At 43.6% G+C, this 24,640-nt stretch overlaps 1 protein-coding gene across 2 annotated transcripts; it reads right to left on the bottom strand.

Moving 5' to 3' along the window:
• Positions 1-889: 889 nt before the first annotated feature.
• On the bottom strand, positions 890-24,065 carry LCK (LCK proto-oncogene, Src family tyrosine kinase). 2 transcript variants are annotated; one of them, XM_083625247.1, is made up of 13 exons: positions 23,839-24,065; positions 15,608-15,711; positions 15,076-15,157; positions 14,053-14,143; positions 13,258-13,356; positions 12,592-12,695; positions 11,212-11,361; positions 10,553-10,705; positions 10,035-10,214; positions 7,624-7,700; positions 6,462-6,612; positions 3,203-3,334; positions 890-1,260 (listed from the first exon to the last, which is right to left on the bottom strand). In XM_083625247.1, exons 2-13 carry the CDS (start codon positions 15,704-15,706, stop codon positions 1,058-1,060), a joined length of 1,521 nt encoding a protein of 506 aa, XP_083481373.1. In that variant the 5' UTR covers positions 15,707-15,711; positions 23,839-24,065; the 3' UTR covers positions 890-1,057. The 2 variants fall into 2 exon arrangements, with proteins under 2 accessions (XP_083481373.1, XP_083481372.1); XM_083625246.1 differs by having other exon boundaries at positions 23,835-24,052.
• Positions 24,066-24,640: the final 575 nt, after the last annotated feature.

Genomic DNA, 24,640 nt, shown 5'->3' with positions numbered 1-24,640 from the left:
ACCCCATCTCTAAGGTTCTATTTTCCTCCTCTCCTCCTTTTCCAGCTCAGCCAATCTGTTTCCCCTTCTCTGCTTCACCTGCCCTGAATGAGGACCTCCAAATCTTGCACTCCCCTGCAAATCATGGGTCAATGCACTGCACACATAACCAAGGGAGTAGGGTGAGTGGGTTTGGCTGACAACCACAGTACCCAGCGCTGCACAAGTCTTTAATCGAGTTCAGCACAAATCTAAACACACACACACAGTCTGCACTTTACCATTTTTGTTTTCTGCAAGAGCCAAAAATTCAGAATAAAATCTGCTGTTTATTTGCACAGTTAACAGAGCATCTTTGCTATGTATTCATTCCAGAGCAAGAGTCCTTAGACTGAACTAAGAGCTCATCCAGGATCAGTGCCAGATCATGTTATCATAGCCAGTGCTCAGTTCTGGAATATGCTGCATGGCAGTCACAGAGAAGCAAGTGCCTCTGAGCATGGACAGCATGCCTTCACAATTATCTGTATTTTTTTTACTTTGTTTGCTAATTAATTATACAACACCAACATTATGTGTGGCACTTTGCAGAATAACATAAGCAAAACAAATACAAAATTAAAAACGGAGAGGTCTTTGCCCTGGAGAATATATCGTAATAAATCACAGCATCTGGGATTATTGAATCACACCTTATTTTTTCCATGCAGGACTGAACTCCGTTTTTGTTTTTTTTAGCATTTATTAAAAGGGCTTTGTAAAGTCAGCTTTTCATGGATTAGCCTAGAAGGTTCCCCCCGCCTTGTCCTTGAAATTCTGAAATAATATAAGCAATAGCTGTTTCTGTATAATAGCTGCAGCCCCACTCCACCCTCATCTGTCCTCCGCAGGGATTATGAGGAAAGGCATCTAAGTCTCACTCAAAGGGTGTCATTTCATCTGAGGTCTGGGATACATCAGGTTCCTCCAAGTCTTCAAGGTGCATCTTGCTACAAAATGTCTCAGTGGGGGGGGGGGAGGGGAGCAACATGAAGGGAGATTTTGCATTGTATTGTTCAGGATGCTCTGAGGTCCATTGTCACACCTGCTGCTCATATTGTCCTTCAGTGGCAGTGAAAAAGTCCTCCAGGACACCTTTCAGGAACTCAAATGTGGGCCGCTGCTCAGGGTTCTCCTTCCAGCACTGAAGCATCAGTTTGTACAGCTCTTCTGGGCAGTTTTCAGGTGCTGGCATCCTGTAGCCTCGCTCCAAATTCTGTATGACCTCTGGGTTGCTCATCCCTACAGCCACAATGCAAAGTGTTATGTTAGAAGGAGCCTGGGAAAGATCGTAGCATATATGGGTAGACTAGGAGGCAGGGTAGTCCCAAGGACATCCAGGCCAATTCTGGGGTCCAAAGAGCAAGATCCCCCACACCTGTATTAAAGGTAAAGGGACCCCTGACCATTAGGTCCACTCGTGGCTGACTCTGGGGTTGCGGCACTCATCTCGCTTTATTGGCCGAGCTTCCGGGTCATGTGGCCAGCATGACTAAGCCACTTCTGGCAAACCAGAGCAGCGCATGGAAACGCCATTTACCTTCCTGGCGGAGCGGTACCTATTTATCTACTTGCACTTTGATTTGCTTTCAAACTGCTAGGTGGGCAGGAGCTGGGACCGAGCAACGGGAGCTCACCTCGTCGCGAGGATTCAAACCGATCGGCAAGTCCTAGGCTCTGTGGTTTAACCCACAGCACCTCCCACGTCCCACGCACCTGTATTAGGACCAACTAAAAAACATGGCAAAGCAGCAAATTGGCTTTTGAGTTTCAGAGTTCCTCAGACTTGATGTTAACACCACCACTACCACCCAAAAAAAGGTGGGACAGGGAATCATAGAAGCTTTGTGTGCAATATTTTAACCATCCTGGTGACTCAGGAAGCTCATAGCAAACGCATTAGGTTGAGGCTGGTACAGTATATGCTTAATGGAAAATATTTCAGGTCGCCCCAAAGAAGACTTTGTCTAGGCAGGCACCTGCCCCATCACTTCATTTTGCATTAAAGAAACTAAGGTGGTACCTTCAAAGCACATTTGAAGCACATTCTTTCCCTCAAATAATTCTGGGCACTGTAGTTTACCTGGCACTAAGCTGCAGTTCTCAGCCACCCTTAACAAACTACAGTCCCATAATTCTTTGAGGGAAGGAATGTGCTTCAAAGGCACAGGGCATACACAGCTTTGGTGAACAAAATGTTTGATCCAAGGAGTATTCTAAAATACCGTTATGAGTTTTGGGTGCCAGAGTTTGTAGGTGTCAGGCACCCATAAATTCTAGGTTTAGTAAGTGTTAGAATGTAACCAGTGCTTGGAGAGGCACACTCTTAATAGCTGGGCTCAGCTTCTGTGTCCTACCCACCTGATAATGGCCAAGTTGTTCAGCAAACAAACACAGGTTGAGGGCCCATCAATAAAAGTCATCAACAGGGCAAAGAGTCTCTGCCAGAAGCAGGTGACCGTGGAATCAGAGCATTGCCATTGTGGTTAATAGCCACTAATAGCCATCTACCATGAATCTGCTCACTTTGCTCTTCTGGTCAGATTTCAAAGTCATGTACAAGCCTTCCCCAACCTGGTGTCCTCCAGATGTTTGGGACTAAAACTTCCATCAGTTCCAGTCAGCAGGGCCATGACTGGAGCTGATGCTATTTTTCTGCTTGTTCTATTTATTTCATTATTACATTTATACCCCATCTTTTCTCCAAAGAGCTTAAGGTGGAGTACACACTTCTACCCCTCTCCATTTTATACTCACAACAACCCTGTGAGGTAGGTTAGGCTGAGAGACAGTGACTGGCTCAAGAGCACACAGTGGGCTCAATGGCTGAGTGGGGATTTGAACCCTGGTCTCCTAGCTCCTAGTCCAGTTCTCAAATGACTACACCACATTTGCTTTCCACAGGTAAGAGTTTATGGAAATGTTTTTTTCAGTGCTGTGGATCATCTATCCATTTTATTTCCAGCTATTAAGACTATCTGTATAGAATGATTTTCCTCCTCCCAGTTTTCCACCAGTGGAGACTTTAGTATGGCTTTCTGGCTGAATTTTTGAATTCACAGTGCAAGGCAGGAGAAGAGTTTTGTGGTTTTGTTTTCATAAAGGACTCTGGTTCTCTCTGTGGATACAGAGTACTTTGTGCAGGAGGGGAAATGGTTGCATTTTGCTGCTGAGAAATTCTGACCTGGGTAAGGAATCCGCCCATAGGTGATGATCTCGGTCAGCAAGATCCCGAATGACCACACGTCTGATTTGATGGTGAATGTTCCATAATTGATAGCTTCTGGGGCTGTCCACTTAATGGGAAATTTTGCTCCTGAAATACACAAAGAATGCAGGGTTATATGATCCTTGGTGCAGAATTCAAGTACCGGTACTTTTCCTGGTGCTGTAACTGGTGGCTGTTAATGCGCTGACCACAAGAAGGAGCTCTACCTCCACCTGACACCAATGACTGCCCTGCAGACCTACAACCTGGTCCCGAGCAAAAACTTATTTTCCCCATACTTACAACCTTTCCCAATGCAGTTTTACAGGAACAGATGCAAAATTCACATTTGTACCATTGGTAAATATTTCTGGCTGCTTGTTCAGGCAACCTAGGCTGGAAATATAAACGCTACTGACTATAAGCAGGAGGAGAGGTGATAGGAACTGGATCTCATTTAGACCTTCGTTAGAAGGTAAGAAGAGCCCTGCTGGATCCAGACAAAGGCTCATCTTGCCCAGCATCCTGTCCTCACAGCAGCCAATCAAATGGGAAGCCCATAGGCAGGATGTGAGTGGGACAGCAGCCCTCTTCTCACCCATGATCTCTACCAACTGGTACTCAGTCAGAGGGATGCTGCCTCTGGCGCTAGAGGGAGTGTCCTACCGGCCTTCAAAAAGCTGGTGCCTGGCAGATGTATTGGACTCCAATCGACCTCTGCCCCAGCCAAAATGCTTCCCTGACTGGGGCTGATGGGAGTTGTAGTCCAAAACGTTAGAGGGTATCAGGTTGGCAAAAGGTGTTATATTATTATTATTATTATTATTATTATTATTATTATTATTATTAAAATAACTTGAAGCAACTTACAAAAAAAGAACCCCACATACATTAAAACCAACATGGAACTAAAACAATTCAAAGCTAAAAGTACATTCATATTTATAAAAAGGCAGAACTAATACTGAAGGAGGCCACATATAACCGAAGGCCAAAGGACGGGTGGAAAAGAATCATTTTTCCTGGTACCTAACATTTTGTGTGTGAGCGTGCGCACACACTCTCTCACACACATGCACACACCAATTCTGAAGCCACTGTGTAATATATTTCTTTTAAAATAGCTTTACTATATCTCGGTAGTCAAGACAAAAGAGGGGGGGAGGGACTAGACTGGATTTCCCCCAGGAGGAGGAGAAATGGTTTCCTTTTGAAGACTGGATCCTCCTGTCCTCCATGTAACAGAGGTAACCAGGTTGAGGAAGAAGCAGGGCTTGTTATCTAAGAAGGGGACTTGCTCTCTCCTCACTGCACTGCTGGGTGAAAAATCTCTTCAGAGAGCTCCAGCTACAGGTTGCTCCAGCTCAAAACCGCAGCCCCCCCAGCGCAGCCTCTGTGTGCAAAGCACTTGCTCACACTTCTTCCCTCTCTCACACACACAAAGCAGCCCCCCCCCACCCCAGCAGGCTCTGGTTTCCTCAAGAGGTGAGTTATTGCTTCAAGCGAAGGCCTGGGCTAAGCAGCTGTGGCTGTCAGTTGTTATTATATGTCTTCACCCACCTGCAGTGGGAAAGGGGCAAGAGAGCAGCTGAACCACCGAGCCCCATAAGACTTTGCAGGGGGGGGGGAGAGGAGCATCATGACCCACATTTTAGGGATCCAGCTTCCAGTACTTATGCAGGTGTGTGTGTCATGAAATGCAAGCACATCATCTTTTCCGCAAGTCTATCTGCACATATAAGTCCATAAAAGGCACTAGCCCCCGGGCTGGTAGAAAGTTCTGGCAGAGAAAAAGTGACTGTGATGGTGTGGGCATGTAACAGAGGGAACTGCACATGTGAGGATATTTTCACCTGTGAAATAAAGTAATTCCACATTGTGCAGGCTTGTAAAATGGCCACTCAGCCTCATGTCACCTCTGGCAAGGAATAATTTCCCCCACTCAAGAAGTTTTGCAAATCTTTCCTCCCCACACCCCACAGCAACCCCATTTTAGGCCAATTGTGGACAGCCTTCAAGCTTGAAGGATCTATGCTGTTGTTTTTCACTAGATCCTCAATGTCCACCAACCATAGTGACTGGGGAGGCACAGCCAGAGATACAATTGTGATGTGATTGTTATTGATACTTGATGCAAGAAAACCTTTACTTATGCTCACCAATCTAAGTGATACAGCTTACTATACATAATGACGTAACTGTAATAACTGCAGTAATTTTGGTATACAGTGGTACCTCGGGTTACATACGCTTCAGGTTACAGACTCTGCTAACCCGGAAATAGTACCTCAGGTTAAGAACTTTGCTTCAGGATGAGAACAGAAATCATGCAACGGCGGTGCAGCTGCAGCAGGAGGCCCCATTAGCTAAAGTGGTGCTTCAGGTTAAGAACAGTTTCAGGTTAAGAAGGGACCTCCGGAACGAATTAAGTATTTAACCCGAGGTACCACTTTGACACAACTTCGTTAAACTATTCAGAAATGTTTATCTGAGTGTTTGTTGTTGCTTTCTTTTTATGTAATTGTTGCATGTCGATACGCTCTAATGTAAACAAATTTATATCTCAATGTTTAAAGATGACAAGGATAAAAAACTATGTTACCAAAAAGAAAAAAACCTTTGACTCAGGGTTGGAACCAATTGCCGTAGGAAATTGCCATAACTGAGTCAGACCATTGGTTCATCTAGCTCAGTAGTGTCTACACTGACTGACAGCTGCTCTCCAGGGCTTCAGGAAGGAGTCTGGTTTAGGTAGAGGGGAAGAGAAAAGCCATTTATTGTCGCTAATGTGGGGAGTGGGAATTGGAAACCTCCCCTGATCTATTTGCTGATCATCCATTAGTTGTCCACCTCTAGATAGATAGATAGATGATAGATGATAGATGATAGATGATAGATGATAGAGATAGATAGATAGATAGATATAGATATAGATATAGATATAGATAGATAGATAGATAGATAGATAGATAGATAATATCAATACTGATAAACATGTGGACTAGTACCTTTTGTTGATTCACTTGCACAGGTGGCACTGTGTGAAAGGAGTCTGTATAAGAGTCCATTCACAAGCAGGCATCCTTGTCTGGTGTGGGGTCTAACATATGCCTTTCACACCTTGTGGGTGGTACCAGTTGGCTGCACCCTGCAAGGACCCTTTCCTGTCACTTTCCTGCTTCCCACAAAGAGTCAAGCAGCAGCTGACAAGACCAGGCTGAGGAAGAAGACCCACCCTCTTGAGCTGTGTACTCATCCTCTATAAGCCGGGCCAGGCCAAAATCAGCAATCTTGCAGCAGAGCATCTCTGACACCAAGATGTTGGCAGCTCGCAGGTCACGATGGATATAATTCTTCTTTTCAAGGAAGGCCATTCCTTCCGCTATCTTTATGAGAGAAGAGGATGGGGTTGTTACATATTTCTTTCTTGCAATTTCATCCCACTGCTCCCTTCCTCCCAGCAACCCAGTATAAGATTCCTTCCCCTGTTAGGTAGGTTGGAATGATAGTCATTTGAGGATAGTGCATGGCTGACACTCTCCAAGAAACTTCATGACTGAGGCAGGATTTGAACTCAGGTCTAGCTTCACCACTCTAACCACTGCACCAGACAGGTGAATGTCACCAAGAACAACTTTCCCTGCAGTTTTCTACTCACTCCGTTGATGCATCTTTCCCCTTTTTGTCTGGCAGATGTTGTGTGCTTTTCACAGCTGCCCAGCAGGCAGAATTTCAACAAGGGCAAATTTCTTCCCGGCTGTGTGTCCTTGGTTTTGTTATGTTTGTTTCATTAATATCTTAGCTCTCCCCCAAGGAACATAAGCTGGCACATGAGCCCTTCGCACATACAAATATTTATCCTCACAACAATCCTGTGAGGTAGGACAGGTTGAGGAGTAGTGATAGTGACTGTCAGGATCACCCAAGGGGCTTCATGGTTGAGCAAGCATGTGAATCCTGCTCCAGGTCTGACACTGGCTTTCAACTGCTTTGGATATTCTGACTTCCTGCACAAAACTCTGGGAATTGTAGTTCTGTGAGGGTGCTGGGACTCAGCAGCACCTCAGCAGCAGATTTGAACCAAGAAAAATGGCAGCTTGCACTGAGCACTCCAAAAGTTAAATAAAACCTTATTACCTATGTCTTAGGTAAGCTAAGTCCGTTATCTGATGGAAAGATTAGGCACCCCATATTTCATTTGTAATGTGGACATTATTCTATTTTAGGTTCTGTTTCCCAGCAGAAATCCTTCCTCACATTTATTCTGGTGCTGAAATTAAGTTTTCAGGAAATGCAATCCAGACACCCAGCCCATCTCTCCATATCATATATTCCCAGCAACTGGTCCTCTTCCACCATCCTCCCAGGTTTTATTCCTTGCCCGCTCTTATCCTCACCTGTGCTGACATATCCAGCAGTTTATAAATGGTCAGTTTGATGCCTTCAACAGCTTTGAGGAAATCCACCAAGTTTCCTGTATGGGGAAGGGGAAAAGCCTATTAAAATATGTGAAGTATATCTCTGCGCAGCTCTGCTGACCTATTTTAGAGTTCCGAGCTGCTATCACTCAGCTGTGGTTGTGAACTTGAATATGTTGTTCACTCCAGGGAATGTGTGCTGCTTGTAGACCATCACTAAGGGGGGGGGGTTCAGTTGCTAACAGGAAAATTCAGGTTGTCTAATTAAAGTGGATGCTGTACAAGAAACCCACCTCCAAAGAACCCTGGACTTGGGGGGGGGGGGAAATGCACCGGTAAGTGTGAGAGCTATTGCTTTGAATTGCCTCCCCACAAACAAATCAGAATGAATGCTCAATAAACAGCTGGTGTTATCTAACCTCCCTGCAAAGTTTGTGCAAATGAATCAAGATAGATGCTCAACGAAGAGGTCGTCTTGAAAAGGCTCACAAGCTTCCTAGAAGCTGGCCAGCCGGCCTCTTTTGGAGGGTGAAAGAGACCCTTCCCTTGACCTTTGCTGACAGCTATGCGTTTTTGGCATCCCACCATTTATTCTCTTTCCTTTTTGCTCTTCTCCCCCTTCCCCCCCTAAAGTGTCATCATGGCTTTTTAGATTGCAAGACTGTGTTATTTCTCTTTGTTGGTGATGCCTGACAATTTTTGATGATGATGGATGGAGAAGTAGAAGGATAAATGTCAGCTCTAGGCAGACACCATCTTTGGTGCAGCCTGCTGAAGGGACATATGAGAGCCAAAATGGGTGGTAAAAGCTTTGAGAAGCAGGAAACCCCTCCCAAATCCTCTGGCTATTTTTGTGCCTTGGCAGGCTGCTCCCATTGTAGCTGTAGCTGTGTCGCACAATAACCTTTAATTTCCTTCTCTTTCTCCACTGCCTTATGCCAAATCCAGCAAGCGAGCTGGGGTTCTGACCTCCATTAATCTAGAGCAAAGGGCACCACAGAGGAAGTGTCTAAAACAAATCTGATGATACAAGAGAGGGAGAACAGGAGGAGGAGTGGGAACATGGGAGTCAGCACCCTCTGTCATGGGGAGGGGATAAAATAAATCCCACGGCTAATTTTACTCCCTTTTCATATGTTACTTGCTCTTCATTCTATCCCAGGCACAGCCCAAACCTGAATGAAGAGTGGTTATAACATTCAGAGGTACTGTTGTGTGGTGTCATGCATTGAGGGTCATCTTTCTGTAATACACGAACGGGCAGTGAAGGTCAATTGATTGCATGCTAATGGACAGCAAAGGTTGATTGCATGCTAATAGACAGCGGTGGCCAACTGATATTTTCTCAGTGTGCACAAATGCCTAAAAGATGCATTTTCAATCAGCTTTGGTGGCTAAATGCTACTGTATGAGACGGCTCACGTAGGGACTAAAGAGGCAGTGAGGTTGCCGTGTGGTCAGCCAAGCAAAGACTTGAGCTTTGTTTGCCTATCAAAATTCAGGGCAAGTTGAGGAGGCCCCTGTGTTTCCCCTTGCCGCCAGCTTCAAATTTTCTCATGCCTAATGGGGCAGAATCCACTTAAGGTGACATATCTGCTGTTTATAATACGTTGGAGCCGTATTCTGAGCCATTCTAAAGAGAACAATCAAGGGAACATTCCTGTATTCTTGCTGCCTGGAAGAAGGAGCCTTAGTTGGCTATTTGCCTTCAGAGAAACTGCTTTAAAGATAAGCACTTTCGGTTTGGATGCTTGCCTGTTCCCTCATGCTTAACGTTTGTGCAAATACACAGGTATCAATGCTCTCCTTTGAGTGCTGACTCCAGTCATCTCTCCCAACAGGAAAAGAACCCTGAAGCACAAGCCTTCCCCAACCTGAAGACCTATAGATGCTTTGGACTGCAACACCATCAGTACACAGGCAATCCAGAACATCTGGAGGGCCTTAGGTTGGGCCCTATAAGACTAGAAAAAACTTCTTCACTCACTGCATACTTAAACTATGTCCCTCCCACAGGAGGCAGTGGGGGCCAGAAATTCAGCTTTACAAGAGGACTGGACAAATTTAGAAACTGCAGAAGGGGGGAGTGTCACGTTAGTGATTTGATTTCTGGGAAATTCTGGGCAGTGGGAGTCAATGGTACCATCTTGAGCAGGTGAGAAGGCCCTGTCTGCTGTCCTGCTGCTGCATTGGACACTAGCAAGTTGTCAGGACTCTCTCCCAACGTTGCCAGGAGAAGTTCAGGATGGAACGTGGGATCTTCTGCATGCACAACAAAGGCCCTTCCACTGAGCTATGGCCCTTCCATGGCTGGAGTCTCTGGAGAACCCCCGGCTCAAAGTGAAGCTCTGCCAGAGTGAGGGAGCAGGTAATGCTGTCTAGCGCCTCACCTTTTTCCATGTACTCAGTGATGATGTACATGGGCTTCTGGGTCACCACAGCATAAAGCCTCACCAGCCGGGGATGCCGCAGTTTCTTCATCAGGTTAGCTTCAGCCAGGAAGGCCTCAGGCGACATGCTGCCTTGCTTCAGACTCTTGATGGCGACTTTTGTGTGGCCGTTATAGTAACCTGCCGAGGGACAGAGTGAGGATCTCAGCTCAGGAGGACTGGAGCCAGGATTTGGGATCGCACCTGGCAATGCATGTACCTCCACAATGGCACCCTTGCTGAGTGAAGGGACCAATGGATGTCTGGCGGAAGAATGGGGGTGTTAAAAGACCCCAAGACTGTCCTCGTTTTTTAATCACTGAAATGTTGGTGGACATGCTTAACGCTATGAGGGCTAGAAACTTGCTGGGTTTTCCAAAATCAAAGCTGAGGTTCCTTGGCTGAAATCTATGGGCAAGTAGGATGCCGATGACCCCTGCCTCCACCCATCTTTTCCTGCTGCCACCCCTACTACTCACCCATCCAAACTTCTCCAAACTGCCCGGCTCCCAGTTTCTCGACCAGCTTGAGGCTCTCCCGAGGCACCTCCCACTCATCCTGCCACCAGGGTTTCTGTGGCTTCTGCGTCTGGCAGGGCTTGCCGAGGCGGGTGCAAAGCCCATCCGTGTTGCCTGCAAAGAAACGAAAGAAAGACAGAAGCTGAAGGACAGGAGGGGGGTAAGCAGAAGATGTGTTTACACCATCCGCGTAAGAGAACATTAGAACACAAGAAGAGCCTGCTCCCCTCCTGCAGTTTCCCCTCCTGCAGTTTCCAGCAGCTGGTATTCAGAAGCATTTGCTGCCTCTGACCAGAGGCAGAGCATAGCTATTGTGACTAGGTCTCAATAGCCTGTGGCAGAAGTGGGTGACAAGCACAGGAGGTGGCAAGTGTCACACTCCTTGTGGGGCCAGATCTGCTGCCCCTCTCAGCTGTCCCCAACCTGCCTCACCAAGCTCCATGGGCAGCCCAGGCCAGGGCACCAAACAGGTGAAAGCTGGCTTTGAGCAACAGGTGTATTGGTGGCACCAGCTTTCATGGACCAGAGCCCCCTCCAGGAGAAGGAGCAGTGTCCTTCCTCCCAGCAGCCAGGACAGGCAGAGAGAGGCTTTCAGGGTCGGGTGGCTTCTTTAGCCTTACTCATATAATGCTCCACCAGCTGGTGCAGGCTCTCAAAGGTGATGCGAGGGGAGATGTAGAAGCCGCCGTTGTCCATATTGCGGATCTTATAGTGCTTCACGACTTCTCCCTGGTTCTTGTCAAAGTCACGGATGGAGAGGGAAAAGGAACCTGAGGAGACACGCAAGGAAACAGAGTGAAGAGGTTGGATCCTGGATTTCTTTTGTCCCCTTATACCCAGAGACATGTGGGCTCCTCCCCACTCCCCACAAAAAAACCCCAGTACTTGCCTTGCTGATTTCTGCCCGCCTCCCATCAAAATTCCACAGATATTTCTCCCTCAGTTTTTTGTCTCCCTGGCGCTTCCTCTTCCCCCCTCTGTGGACCCACACTCCAAGAAAATGATGCTGGTCTTATAAAAATTATTTTATGTACACCACAAAATCATTCAGATATTTTATTTTAAACAGAAGCCCCAAATTTTCCTCAAATGTTAAGAATCTCTTCTGGTTCTTTCAACAGAATGGAACAGCACCCTCAAAGTGGTCCGGCCAGGCACCATACCAATGAGATAATATTCAAGAAGTAGAGAGAATCAATACCTGCTGAACACTCTGGTTTAGAACATAAGAACTAAAGACGAGCCTGCTGGATCAGGCCAATAGCCTAGCTAAGCCAGCATCCTGTTATCTCAGTGGCTCTAGCCTGAGCATGGCTTGGCAAGCTATCACCCAATGGCGGGATGAAAGGGGTGTTCGTGTGTATGAAAGGAAGGTTAGGGAAAATTCTCTCAACTCAGGCTGTGTACACATTCCCATCTTAGAACACAGCTAGGACCTTCTTTTTCTCTATTCAGAGCAAAGCTAGCTTGGGGTAAAATACGCCATAGCACAGTACAGTGGTACCTCAGGTTAAGAACTTAATTCATTCTGGAGGTCCGTTCTTAACCTGAAACTGTTCTTAACCTGAGGTACCACTTTAGCTTATGGGGCCTCCCGCTGCCACCGCGCCGCCACCACACAATTTCTGTTCTCATCCTGAGGTAAAGTTCTCAACCCGAGGTACTATTTCTGGGTTAGCAGAGTCTGTAACCTGAAGCATCTGTAACCCGAGGTACCACTGTATTTCATAAGAAATGACAATATAGATGTGGATTGTAGCTACAAGTCATGTGTACACACCACTTCCCAAACCAGAAGCAGGAGCACACTGGATGCAAAGTGTGCACACAGACTCTTGTTTTTTTTTTTTTTCCTTCAGCCTCTGTTACAATTCCTGGGGAGAGAAAATGACCCTGTGTGGATAACATGTGTTTGGTGGGTGTGATACACATGCCTGCCCAGGGCCCTCTTCCCCCCACCGCCCCCTAATTTGGGCACTGTGGTGGCGGCTGTTGATTACCTTTGGTGGATTCACTCTCCCGAATGAGGAAAGCGCCGTGCGTGTTGCCTGCGGTCAGGAGCTGCCGTTCTGCATCCTTCCTGCTGAGAGCTTTGAAAAACCAGCTGCGAGAAAGAAGTAGCACAGAGAGGTTTACAGAGTTTGAGCCTTTCAATATGCTTCAGGTAGGCAACAGCCATTTTAATTTAAAGCAAAAGAAAACATGAATCAATAAAATGTTCAACTTTTCAGATGTGTGTGTGTGTGTTTTTAAACAAAATTTCCAAGGAATAACACCCCTTCCAGCACCCACTCTATCTTGAGAACCCAAAGGCCATAGTCACACCAATCATTTGTGAATATGAGGCCTTCTGCATGCCCTTCTCCTTAACAAACAGATTAACTAACAGCGCCACACTAAGCAATGAGTCCCACTGAGTTCAGTGAGATGTACTCAGAGAAGTTAATGGGTATAAGTTTGTTGCTTACTTTCAGAGGAACGGTCCTGAGTAGGCATGTCTATCCAGGATTGCACTTTTTAGCTGCACACTTAAGCACCATTAAACTCTTTGGGACAACCATGCCTAGGATGGCACTGTAAAATATCATACAGTTGATTACTTTATATTTAATTGGGTTTTGGGAGGGGCATTGCATGTGGAGAAAAGTGGAGATGTTTTTACTCACGGCTCTTGCTCCAGGGTGTTCATCCTGGCAACAAAGTTTCTTGGAATGTAACCCACTCGCCCGGTGGTGAGAGACTGCGCTTTCCACCATTCCCCAGTCCTAAAGGGGAAGAAATGAATACCAGTCATTCTCCTACCTTTGCTTGATTTTGATCCCACATCCATCAGGCAAAGGGAAAGAACGGACCAAAACCTGATAGTCTTGTGTCACCTTGAATGAGTTCCTTTGCCTTTAATTCTAATCCAGCAAGCACACATGGGTTGCATTCACACGGCAGTTAATTCCATTTCCCCCAATGTTTCCACAGCTATTAGTTTCTGCATTACATTTCTGCTTTCACAAGACATGAAAGCCACCTCCAAATATATATCGGAATATAGCCACAAGTTTAATGCTGATTTCTATGTTATTTGCTTCTAGGGGGAAAAAAATCTGTTTTCATTTCTTTATTCAGTTCAGCTTCTGTTGAGCACTTAACTCCAAATGCCAGCAGATACAATGATAAGGGTTTCAACCATCGAAAAATATGGAATTCCCCCCACTGTTTCAGTGAACGTCCAACTTAGGGCATCTACCATTCTAAGTATGACCGCGTTCAACCATATTGATGTGTATCAACCATATTGTCTTGGCCAAAAGAGGTCAACAGTTTTTCTGGATGGCATGGTAGAAGGCAATGTATCATGAGATGCAAACCCACAATGCAGCTGCTGCTGCTGCTTGGGTGTGACAGATGATTCTTTTTGTTGGTGTGCCAGACCTACAGGTAACACTCTAACGTGGAATAAGACTTACTCTTCCAGTACCCGGAGCTGTTCACCTTTCCGGAGCACCAGATCTCCATCATGCAGCGACTCATAATCATATAATGCAACCACCAGTTTATCTATAAAGAAAATCAGCATGTCACTATAAGACAAACCAGGTTTCAGGACTAGAAGAGATGTTATTTTGAATTCAGCTCACATAACATCCACTACCCCCCCCCTTCCTTAACATGGTGCCCTCCAGATGTTTTGGACTACCACTTCCATCAGCTGCAGCCAGCATGTACTGACTGTGCTAATGGGATTTGTAACCCAAAACATCTGGAGGGCACTAGGCTGGAGAAGGCTGTACTCCATGAAGGACTTTAATATTTTCTCAGGGGCTAGCATGTCATAATGTGATCCTGCTCATGTCTCAAGATTGAATCATGGGGCCTTTTTGGTGTTGGCACCAAAACTGTGGAATGCCCTTCCCAAGAAGATCTGCTGGTCCCTCTCTCTTCTTGCTTTGCGGAGGAACCTCAAGGTTCATCTCCATGGTGTATAGATGTTTTTAAAATGTCTTTAGTCTGCCTTATTCTGACCTTAGTCTTGCTAGTTGTTTTATGCATGACTATGATTTTGATTGTTGTAATGGTTTGTATTCTTCACTAGGTGTTTTGAATGTGCTAGCATAGAAAACCAGAACAGAAATTTATTAAACAAGCAAAGACTGGATCAACCACAGAAACAACAAAAGCATTCACCATTGTAGAGGGTGGGAGGAATGTTTTTAGTGGTGCCTGTAGAGCAATCAGAAAAGTTCATCCCAGGCTCCTTTGATATGTTTCAGATAACACTAAAATGCAGGTCTTTCAAGACAGAGAGCACAATAGTCTTGGGCCTCTCTCTGCTAGCTACCACTACACTGGCAATGGCCCCTGGCCTAGTTGGTCTCTGCTCTTGAGTTGCCTATTTGTCAAACCCACTCCAAGATGGTTTTTGCATCCCCAATAAATCCAGACAGTCTTTGTGCTATAGTTAGAAGTTGGAAGAAAGGCAAGATTTTAACCTTGAAGAGGTGAGCTGGGAGGAGGAACAGTTTCGCAAGATATCAGAGGATTGTTCATTTCAGACCCATTGGAAATCAGCCTCTGTGGAAGAAACAAAGTTCAAATCAAGGATCCTTCCATAGCAGTGATCCTCGGATTTCCCACCAGCCCTATAATTTTATGACTTCCCCCTTATTTTTCTTGGGCTTTGTCACATTAATGAGAAAATTAATGTGGAAGCAAAGTGGGGCAAACACTTTATGCAGAGTTAGCTAGAATTAAAAGTTGCCCTGCTGGGGCAGGTTGACATACAGCTTGAATTCCAGCATCTAAAATTAGGCATTGCAGTTTAATGGACAGGTTGGGGCAGGAAATGGATTAAACAGTAGAATAAGCCAATGTGCAATTGGGCTTATTATCAGAGTGAAGAGAGTGAGCAGCTAGGTCTTGAAGTTTATGCAAAACCTGATAAGGAGCTAGTGTGGGCTTTTAAGAAAAGGAGTGGTGCAATTAATCTACTTATTGTGTGGCAACTTTTGCAAGGTCTCTCACCTGGGACTTGGTGGCAGGGTCAATAGGGTAATGGCATGTCTCACAAATTTCTATGTTGTAATCCCAGTCGTCATCGTAGTCACTGCAGCAGCAACCCATAATCTCTGCATGGGGAAAACAAGAGACAGGCTATAAATTCTGGTTCACGTCCCCGTTCTGCTAAGGATAACATTCATCAAGTCCAAAGAATTAAATGGAGACACTGTGGGGAGAGGGAGAGAGAAAGAGTTTTCTTAGAACAGGAATGGGGTGTCCTCATGTTGTTGTTGTTGTTGTTGTTGTTGTTTGCTTTCCTCACAACCTTAATGCTATTACTGCAAGTCCACCACACATTCCACCATCTGTTATTCCTGTTGTGTCCATAGGAGCCAACTCCTAGGGTCTGAGGAGTCTTCACCCCCCAATAAAATATTTAATGGGGCTGGGGGCCCCCAAAGTTAATGGGCATTGTCATTCAAATGGTGTGTGTGCACCATATAATGTGATTGATTATGCAGGGCGGGGCTTACTCCCCCCCCCCAATATTTCATTCAAGTTGGCACCCCGGTTGTGTCTGTATATTTGGCTCATGTAAAAATATTACAAAGAATAATATGAGTCTATGATTTTATAATTTAATTATACAGTGGTACCTCGGGTTAAGTACTTAATTCGTTCCGGAGGTCCGTACTAAACCTGAAACTGTTCTCAATCTGAAGCACCACTTTAGCTAATGGGGCCTCCTGCTGCTGCTGTGCCGCCGTAGTACGATTTTTGTTCTCATCCTGAAACAAAGTTCTTAACCCGAGATAATATTTATGGGTTAGCAGAGTCTGTAACCTGAAGTGTATGTAACCTGAAGCGTATGTAACCCGAGGTACCACTGTATAAACAAAAACCAGCAAATCTGAGACCTTCCAGATCTTGTAGGGTTTAAGTCCAAAAACACCCGGAAGGTTAGGACGGTGTGGATTTGAGCATATGACATACATTAAAACCAAGATTCCATCATATTGCTAGCGCAAAATTGGAAAACCCCTAATATCCCAACTGTTAGAGAATGGCAAACTAAGTTATTTGAATTTATAGAATTAGCAAAGATGACACAAAAAATCAGGCATCAAAAAAACGTAAAATTTATTAATGATTGGAACAAATTCATAACATACACAGAAACAAATTTAGGAAATAATAAAATCACAGTAGGTGTAACATAAAACCTGCGATGTATAGATAGAGGTTGTAAAAAGATACCGCAGAAAGATATTGTGGTGATATAGCCCAAAACCGAGATGGAGGGAAGTCAATTAATGTTATATAATTTGATGTTTGGCTTGTTTTGTGTTGGTTTTTTTTTTTCCATGGGATGTAATGTCTTTTTCTTTTCGTTTATAAGCTTTTGTTCTTTCACTTTGTATGTTTTTGGCTATGTTGTTTTTTGTCTAAAAAAAGAACTTAATAAAAAGAAGTAAAAAAAACAAAAAACATAAAACCAAGATTCCATCGACACAATTTCTGTTTTAAACCTGTGGCTGACCTCTAACCCTGTTTGCGTTATACAGCATTTAGACATGTGAAGATTACACCTGGGTGAGATTCTATGAACTTAGAATTGACACATGGATGAATGCTGGTTTTGCTAACACAGACATGGGGCTGTTTCATTTGATGCAGGATTGCCCAGTGGGTGGAAATCAATAAATGCATAAACATAACCTTTAACATGTCTCATTATGTTCAGTCACCTCATGTAGTATGTGGATGGATCCCCAACCCCCCTGGAAATTTACTCCATCCACATAATTTGGTTTCATAGAGCAGCTATGGTTGATCACTGGCTAGCAGTTCTGAATAATTGGTGGGTGGGGATCAAAAGGAACCCCAGATTTGGATCAATGGATTCATGCCTGCAGTGCATGAGTGGAGGGAAACATGCATGAAAACGAAGAATGGCAATTAATTTACCATAGTTCTCAAGTTTTGTGTGGCTCTCAACCTGGTCGTCCTGTCCCATCCTGTCCCACCCCCTGACCTGCCCAATCCCAACCCAGTAGACACACAGAGGCATAAAAGGCAGAGTGAAATAAAGGGTGGAGTCATTTATGATAGGGTTGCCATATTTAAAGAGGTAAAAATCCAGACACCTGCTTGTCCCACAACCATCTGCCGCCACGGAGCCTCAGTTTACAAAGGTTTCTCTTCCATGTTCTGTTCTATATCAACTGTGATCACAAACTCCTACAAATTATACTCAAAGGTGTTATAGTGCTCATATTAAGCAAACACTATTAAAACCACATTGCTGCCTTCTATGATTTGCGTGGATTGGGAAAAGCTGCACCTCTGAAAACTCCAGGCGCAACAGCCTGCTCTGCAGCAGGACCAAGGATGAGTGTGTGTGTGCCTTTCACTATTCATTTTGGCGATGCAGCCTTACCTTCTCCCATGCAAATTAATGGAGATGGTGATTTTAAAACTTTAGTACATAAATATTATTTCTTTTAAATCTTATTGCACAAATAATTTAATTTTTCATAGATGATAGATAGATAGATAGATAGATGATAGATAGATAGATAGATAGATAGATAGATAGATAGACAGACAGATAGATAGGCATTTTAGCACTAATTAGAATATATATTTTAAATAAATACATAAACAGCTTGATAAAATGGCACAGGCTAGAAAGGTCATAGTGAAGGTGCCCTGTGTGGCAATAGGTTCAATATGTCAGCACACACCTGTCACAACCAGGCCCCTTAAAGAAGATGGGATAGCTAAGAGGCAAAATCCCAAAATGGTTTTAGACCTTCTAGGGGGCATGATTTTCACTGCTCAACAGCTTCAAGAAAAATGCAGAGAACAAAATTAACCCCTGTATATGGCGTTTATTGACCTAACTAAGACTTTCAATAATGTAAATTGTAATGCCCTGTTGACTGTCCTTCTGAAAACTGGCTGCCCAGATAAATTTGTGAACATCATTCAGCTCCTCCATGATAACAATGGCTCTCAAAGTGAACCATTCACAGTGGAATCAGGTGTTAAACAGGGTTGTGTTATCGCCCCAACTCTATTCATTATTTTCATTGCCATGATCCTACACTTTGTTGAAGGGAAACTCCCCACCGGAGTAGAAATCATATATCGATCGACTGGGCAAGTGCAAGGGCAGATGATAATGGAGGAGGTGGCGGATGCACCTCAAGTAATGCAAATGGAGAGATCCGAGGCCCTGCAGGAGCATAAGCTGCTGTCTTTGAAGATTGAATTTGGAGTGGGCCAGGGGGAGCCTGGAGCTGAGGAGGCTCTTAACTTTGGAGAGACTTTGAAATATGCTGTTAACTATTTTTTGGATCACATTGATGACTGCGGGGAGTGGGACTGTGGGGAATAGGCTGGTCTGATGAGGGGAGATGGAAATAACTATCGGCTGGAATCCCCCAGAGATCTACTCCTCAAGGAGAAAGGAAAGAAATTAAGAAAGAGACCAACAAAAGACAAGGAAAAGTGCAAGTATAAACAAGAAGAAGAAAATCTGCAGAAGGGGCATGGAAGAGACTTAAGGGCCTCGGACATAAGATCACCAGGTTGATGGACTGGATGGAATGGACAGTAAGGACTGACATAACCCGAGACCAGGAAGAAGGGACGTTGGATGAAAATTAGAAGAAAGTCTATAAAGAAAAATTTTTATTTTGGGAATTAGTGTAAAATTAATGAATATTAGGGAAAATGTTGGAATGAAACTATCTGGCTATAGTAGAAATGATATAAGGAGTTATGTATAAATAAGTATTAAGTTTTAAGCTTTAAGGTATTTTATGGTAAGATAAGGTTAAACAAAATAAGGCAAATTGAATAACAGAATATGGTGAAAGATGGAAAGGATTTGCTGAGTTAATTAATAGGCTAGACTGCCAAGATAAATTATTCAAATAAAAATTGAGAAAGATGGAAAGAATTTGCTGAAATAACTAATTAAGCTAGAATACAAAAAGGGAGGTGTGAGGAGGTCAAGGAAATAAGCAAATGAAAGATGTAATATGGGATTTGTAGTTTTCTTTTTTGTTGTGGTGTTGTTGTATTGGCTTTTATGTATTTTTTCTCTTTTTTTGTTTTTTTCTTCTCTTTTCTGTATTCTTGAAACTTTGAATAAATATCATTTAAAAAAAAATAGAAATCATATATCGAACAGATGGAAAGCTCTTTAATTTGAGTAGACTGAAAGCAAAGAATAAGGTCAGGGTAACTTCCTTCATAGAGCGTCAGTATGCTGATGACAACGTAGAATGTGCACACTCAGAGGATGACATCCAAGCCATCCTAAATATCTTTGCAGAAACTTACAAAAAGCTTGGCCTGTCGCTTAACATCCAAAAAACCAAAGTTCTGCACCAACAGCACATAACAACCTCTGCAGCACCACAAATCCAACTCAGTGGTGTAATGTTGGAAAGTGTTGATCACTTCTCCTACCTGAGCAGTTATCTTTCCACAAGAGCCGACATTGATGCCAAAATCCAACATCTCCTGAGCTCTGCAAGTGCAGCTTTCTTCTGATTGAAGTGCAGAGTGTTTGAAAACAGGGACATTCGCAGAGAAACCAAAACGCTTGTTTACAAAGTTATTGTACTACCAACCTTACTGAATGCTTGTGAAACATGGACCACTTATAAACACCATCTCCAACTCCTCAAAAGATTCCATCAACAGTGTTTCCGAAAAATTCTGCACATCACTTGGGAAGACAGGCAAACTAATGCCAGTGTACTGGAAGAAGCAAAGATCACCAGTGTCGAAGCAATGGTCTTCAACATCAACTTCACTGGACTAGTCATGTTGTGTGGATGCCTGATTATTGTCTTTCAAAGCAACTACTCTATTCCAAAGTTAAAAATGGAAAGCGTAATACTGGTGGTCAACAAAAGAGGTTTAAATACTCTCTCAAGGCAAATCTTTAAAAAAAATGTAGTATAAACACCGACAACTGGGAAACACTGGCCTGCAAGCGCTCCAGTTGGAGAACAACCTTTACCAAAGGTGTCATTGATTTTGAAGACGCTCGAACTCAGGACGAAAAGGAGAAACGAGCTAAGAGGAAGGCACATTTGGCAAACCCTTACCAGATCAACTTCCACCCATAAACCTATGTCCCCACTGTGGAAGGACGTGTGGATCCAGAACTGGCCTCCACAGTGACTTACAGACTCACTGTTAAGACCATGTTCATGGAAGACAATCTTACTCGGCTATGAGTGACAGCCATAGAAGAAGAAGACGACCTTCAGATTTCCTGTTTATTGAGCATTCACCCTCCTTTGCCTGTGCAGAAGTTATAGGATGTCAGCTATTTATTAAGGATCATCCTGATTTTTTAAAAAATGTATTTCACATTCTTCAAGAAATATCAACATAAAAACATGCAGCAGATGAATCATTCTGGTGGGGACCCTGCTATACTGCATATGATGTCACCGCTTCTATTCAAATTTGGAATTTCTGCAATCTTGAGAAATGATGGAAGAACTATAGGGAAAACAAGGGAGGGAAAATTGTTGAATGTTGATATCATGTGGATGCCCCACAAAACCTAGGTAAATGAGGAATTAAATGTCTAGTGTTTGAAACTTCCCTAAACCTCATACAAGAAAATACGCAAAAACTGTGGGAGGTAATGAAAACCCAGAACTAGAAAATCTTTCCAATATGATGCACAATTTCTTTTTCTTTTTTCTTTGCTAAGTATGTGGGAGGAAGTCTGGTTATACCCATGATTCAAGTGTTGACAGCTAAGAGAGTGGGATGGTTTGAAAGTACAAAAACAAAACAAAAAACGCCTATCATTGCATGTTCCTCCCTGAAGTCTAACAAGGTTTGTTCACGAGGATTGGGCCAATTATTGATAGAAGTAAAGGTTCACTTTTCAGCATAGTTTTTAGATTTTGGTAATGGAATAGAATAATAGCCAAATTTATGCACTAGCGAGCAAATCCAGGCTTTAGCAGAATAACTTCTGTCAAAATATTGTTCATTGTTTGATTACTAAACGACTGCTACTATAGCTATAGCTAAGTTTGATTACTTAACGACTGCTACTAGAGCTAAGGTGAAGGTAAAAAATACAACTCAGTTTATGTTTAAGCCACAGGCTACTATAACAACGAAGAATGCTCAAGTAGATGGACCCTCTAGGATTAGATTAAGGAACCCGATTAAGGATTAGATTAGATCCTTGATCTGCAGGAGAAGATAGTAACAGGATTACAATACATTTATTAAAACTACCAATGATTTAGAAAGATATCTATCAGACATAGCCTAGTTTTGTGCTTTTTTACACTGGGTGTTTACAGCGTTAATTATTTCAGTTCATCTGATCAAAAGGATTGGAAAGCCCAGGATAAAAAAAAATTGTTTAAAGTTGATGTCTTTGTGGCGCCGGGCAAATTAAAGGACTGCCACTTTACCTTATGTATCAAAATTTAAGGGAGGAAGAGGGTGAAGTTCACCCTGAATAAATATAACAATCACTCGTTATTTGGAAAAGATTATAATTATTCTTGAGGAAAAAGACTGAAATGTTATAAATCATATTGCTTGTGTGTTGTATGAAGCTGCAAAATGAGCCCCTACATGTAGCTACCCCCAAATCCCAAATGGTGAGAAACTCCAGAGGTTTCTGAACTTATCCAGGGTTTGGTTTCATTGGAATGAAGGCCAGCAGAGACTGTGGTGTCTTTAGGGGATATGGCACCCCTTTCCTAATAAACAAGGACTCAGGTCGGGGGCAAAAATCTAAAAATGGTGCAATGGTTGAGAAAATTTTTATAAAAATGCAGTGTGTTGTAGCGGAGTGGGGATGTGCAGGGTATTAATTGTTGTTGTTGTTTTCCCAGTGTGCTATAGTGAATGTTGGACAAGGAGGTAGGAGATCAGGGTTCAAATCCTCCCATGAGCCATGACCTTTGGCCCCATCACTGCTTCTCAGCTTAACCTACCTCGCAGGGTTGCTGTGAGGATAAAAGGAGAGAGGGAGGACCATGTATGCCACCTTGAGTTCCCTGGAGAAAAATTGGGGTATAAATTAAATAAGCAATGCAATCGCTGAAAGCTGGTATGGGGCAATGCAGGAACAATGGGGATTACCAATGACGAAGAGAACTACCAATTCCAGTGTTGCCTCAACACACGCATTCACGGGCGTCGCAGTCTGCAACACATTTGCCAGGGAGTAATTCAGACTGAACATTTTTGGAACATGTGCTCCCGTAGTAATAGCGCTTTCCAGAGCTTACTTTACAGGGTGGGTGTAAGGTCTGCAACAAGACTGGGTATTCAAGGTGCTTTCAACACTCTTACAGTGCATATCTCTTCATGCTCCTATTATTTCAATGGGACTTACTCCCAGAGAAGAGCACATAGAATTCTAGCTGGTTCAAGTGCTATGTAAATGTTAAATACTGCTGTTTTCATGCTGTACAATAGACATTATTATATAGTATGCACATTAATTAACACAATGCAATATTTGTGCAGAAGCACTTTTATCCACCTCAACTATTAATTCTATTATTATTTTGGTTTACTATATCTTTTAAAAAATGAAACTTAAGGCAACTTACAAAAATGTTTTCTTTCATCTCTTTTTTTCTCTTTTATTCACTTAATTGTCATGTATCTTGATTGTGTTCTATGTGGATATATACATAATTTATGTTGCACACATTGCATTTCTGTGTAAATAGTATATGTGATATTTGAGATTCACTTAGTAAAGCTATAAACATATCACACACACAAAAATATGTATACTGATGTCTACATTTTTAAAGGGAGAAAAGGTTTGTGTTTGCCTTCTTAATGGTTTATGCCTCTCATTTTAAGCTCATCTTTTTCAGTTTTTTATTTTAAATGCACTGCCTGCTTTTCAACCTACAGGGCCCCAAAAGAAAGAAAGAAAGAAAGATCAGTGCAGATGTTGAAATTGTAATAAAATCGTTACATTAAATAAATAAACAATGGGAGATAATGTTATGACGCTTTTAACTCAGAAGCCTCCCCACCACAACCAAATAAAATGTTTTAATGTCCACATAAAAGAACAAATATAATGGACTTGGCAGGTCTTCCTTGGGAGAGAATTCGTGTGTCTGTGTGTACAATTCTTGCCTAGAGTTGAGAACTATACGGGGCCACCTGGTCCTTGTCCACGCCTCACCTGGCCATATTTGCCCTCTGTCACTTACCTGTTAGCAGGGTGAAAACTAGTCTCTCTCCGGTTCCCACAAATTGAAAGGGAGGGAAATGGCTTCTTCCTCATCACATTGGGCAGTGAATCATAGTGTGTCTAGAGTGCCAAAAGGCTCCAGGAGATCTCAGACGCATACCCTGTCCTTCTCTCTCTTTCTCTCGCCACCTTCTCTGCTGATTTCCTGCCCTCCGAGTGCTTTGCACAGACAGCTCTAGAAGCTTGTTCTCAGCACTTGTTTGACCACAAAAGGTTCCAAGGCTGCTAAGAAAACCTAGAGGTTTCCTGCCAAGTTCAAAGCCCTCCCTGCTGTCGTGCTGTCGTGCTGGATGGTGCCACTGGCCCCACGTGGATCCCATGTCCCACATTGTGTAGCTCTTTGCACATCTGACACGGTCAGCTCCTATCCAAGCCCAGGGGACTCCTGTGAGCTTAGTTCAGCTGCTAATGTTGTGAATGCTTCCATGTTTCTGTGTGGCAGCTGTCTTGGCCTCCAAGCCAGCATGGAGTAGTGGACAAAGACTTGGGCCACTCGGTGAGTAGTTCACGATGCCATCATGGTCCTTTTGTTCTCTTAGCCTTGCCCATACCACATCTCTGTGGTTCCTGGTGGGGCCCATAGTTGACATCTGGCAAATCAGGGAATGCACAGTGCCTGTGGCATGAAGCTGGATGGAGACAGTGAACCACAAACACCCTCAGGCCAAGCAGAGCCCGTGAGGCATAGTGGTTGGAGTAGAGAGTTGAAGTATGGCCTGGGAGACCAGGGTTTGAATCCCCACTCAGCCATGGAAATCAAG

The sequence above is a fragment of the Podarcis filfolensis genome (assembly GCF_964270895.1).
Source record: "Podarcis filfolensis genome assembly, chromosome: 8".
Taxonomy (NCBI): Eukaryota; Metazoa; Chordata; class Lepidosauria; order Squamata; family Lacertidae; genus Podarcis; species Podarcis filfolensis.
This window is presented reverse-complemented; position numbering and strand designations above follow the sequence as displayed.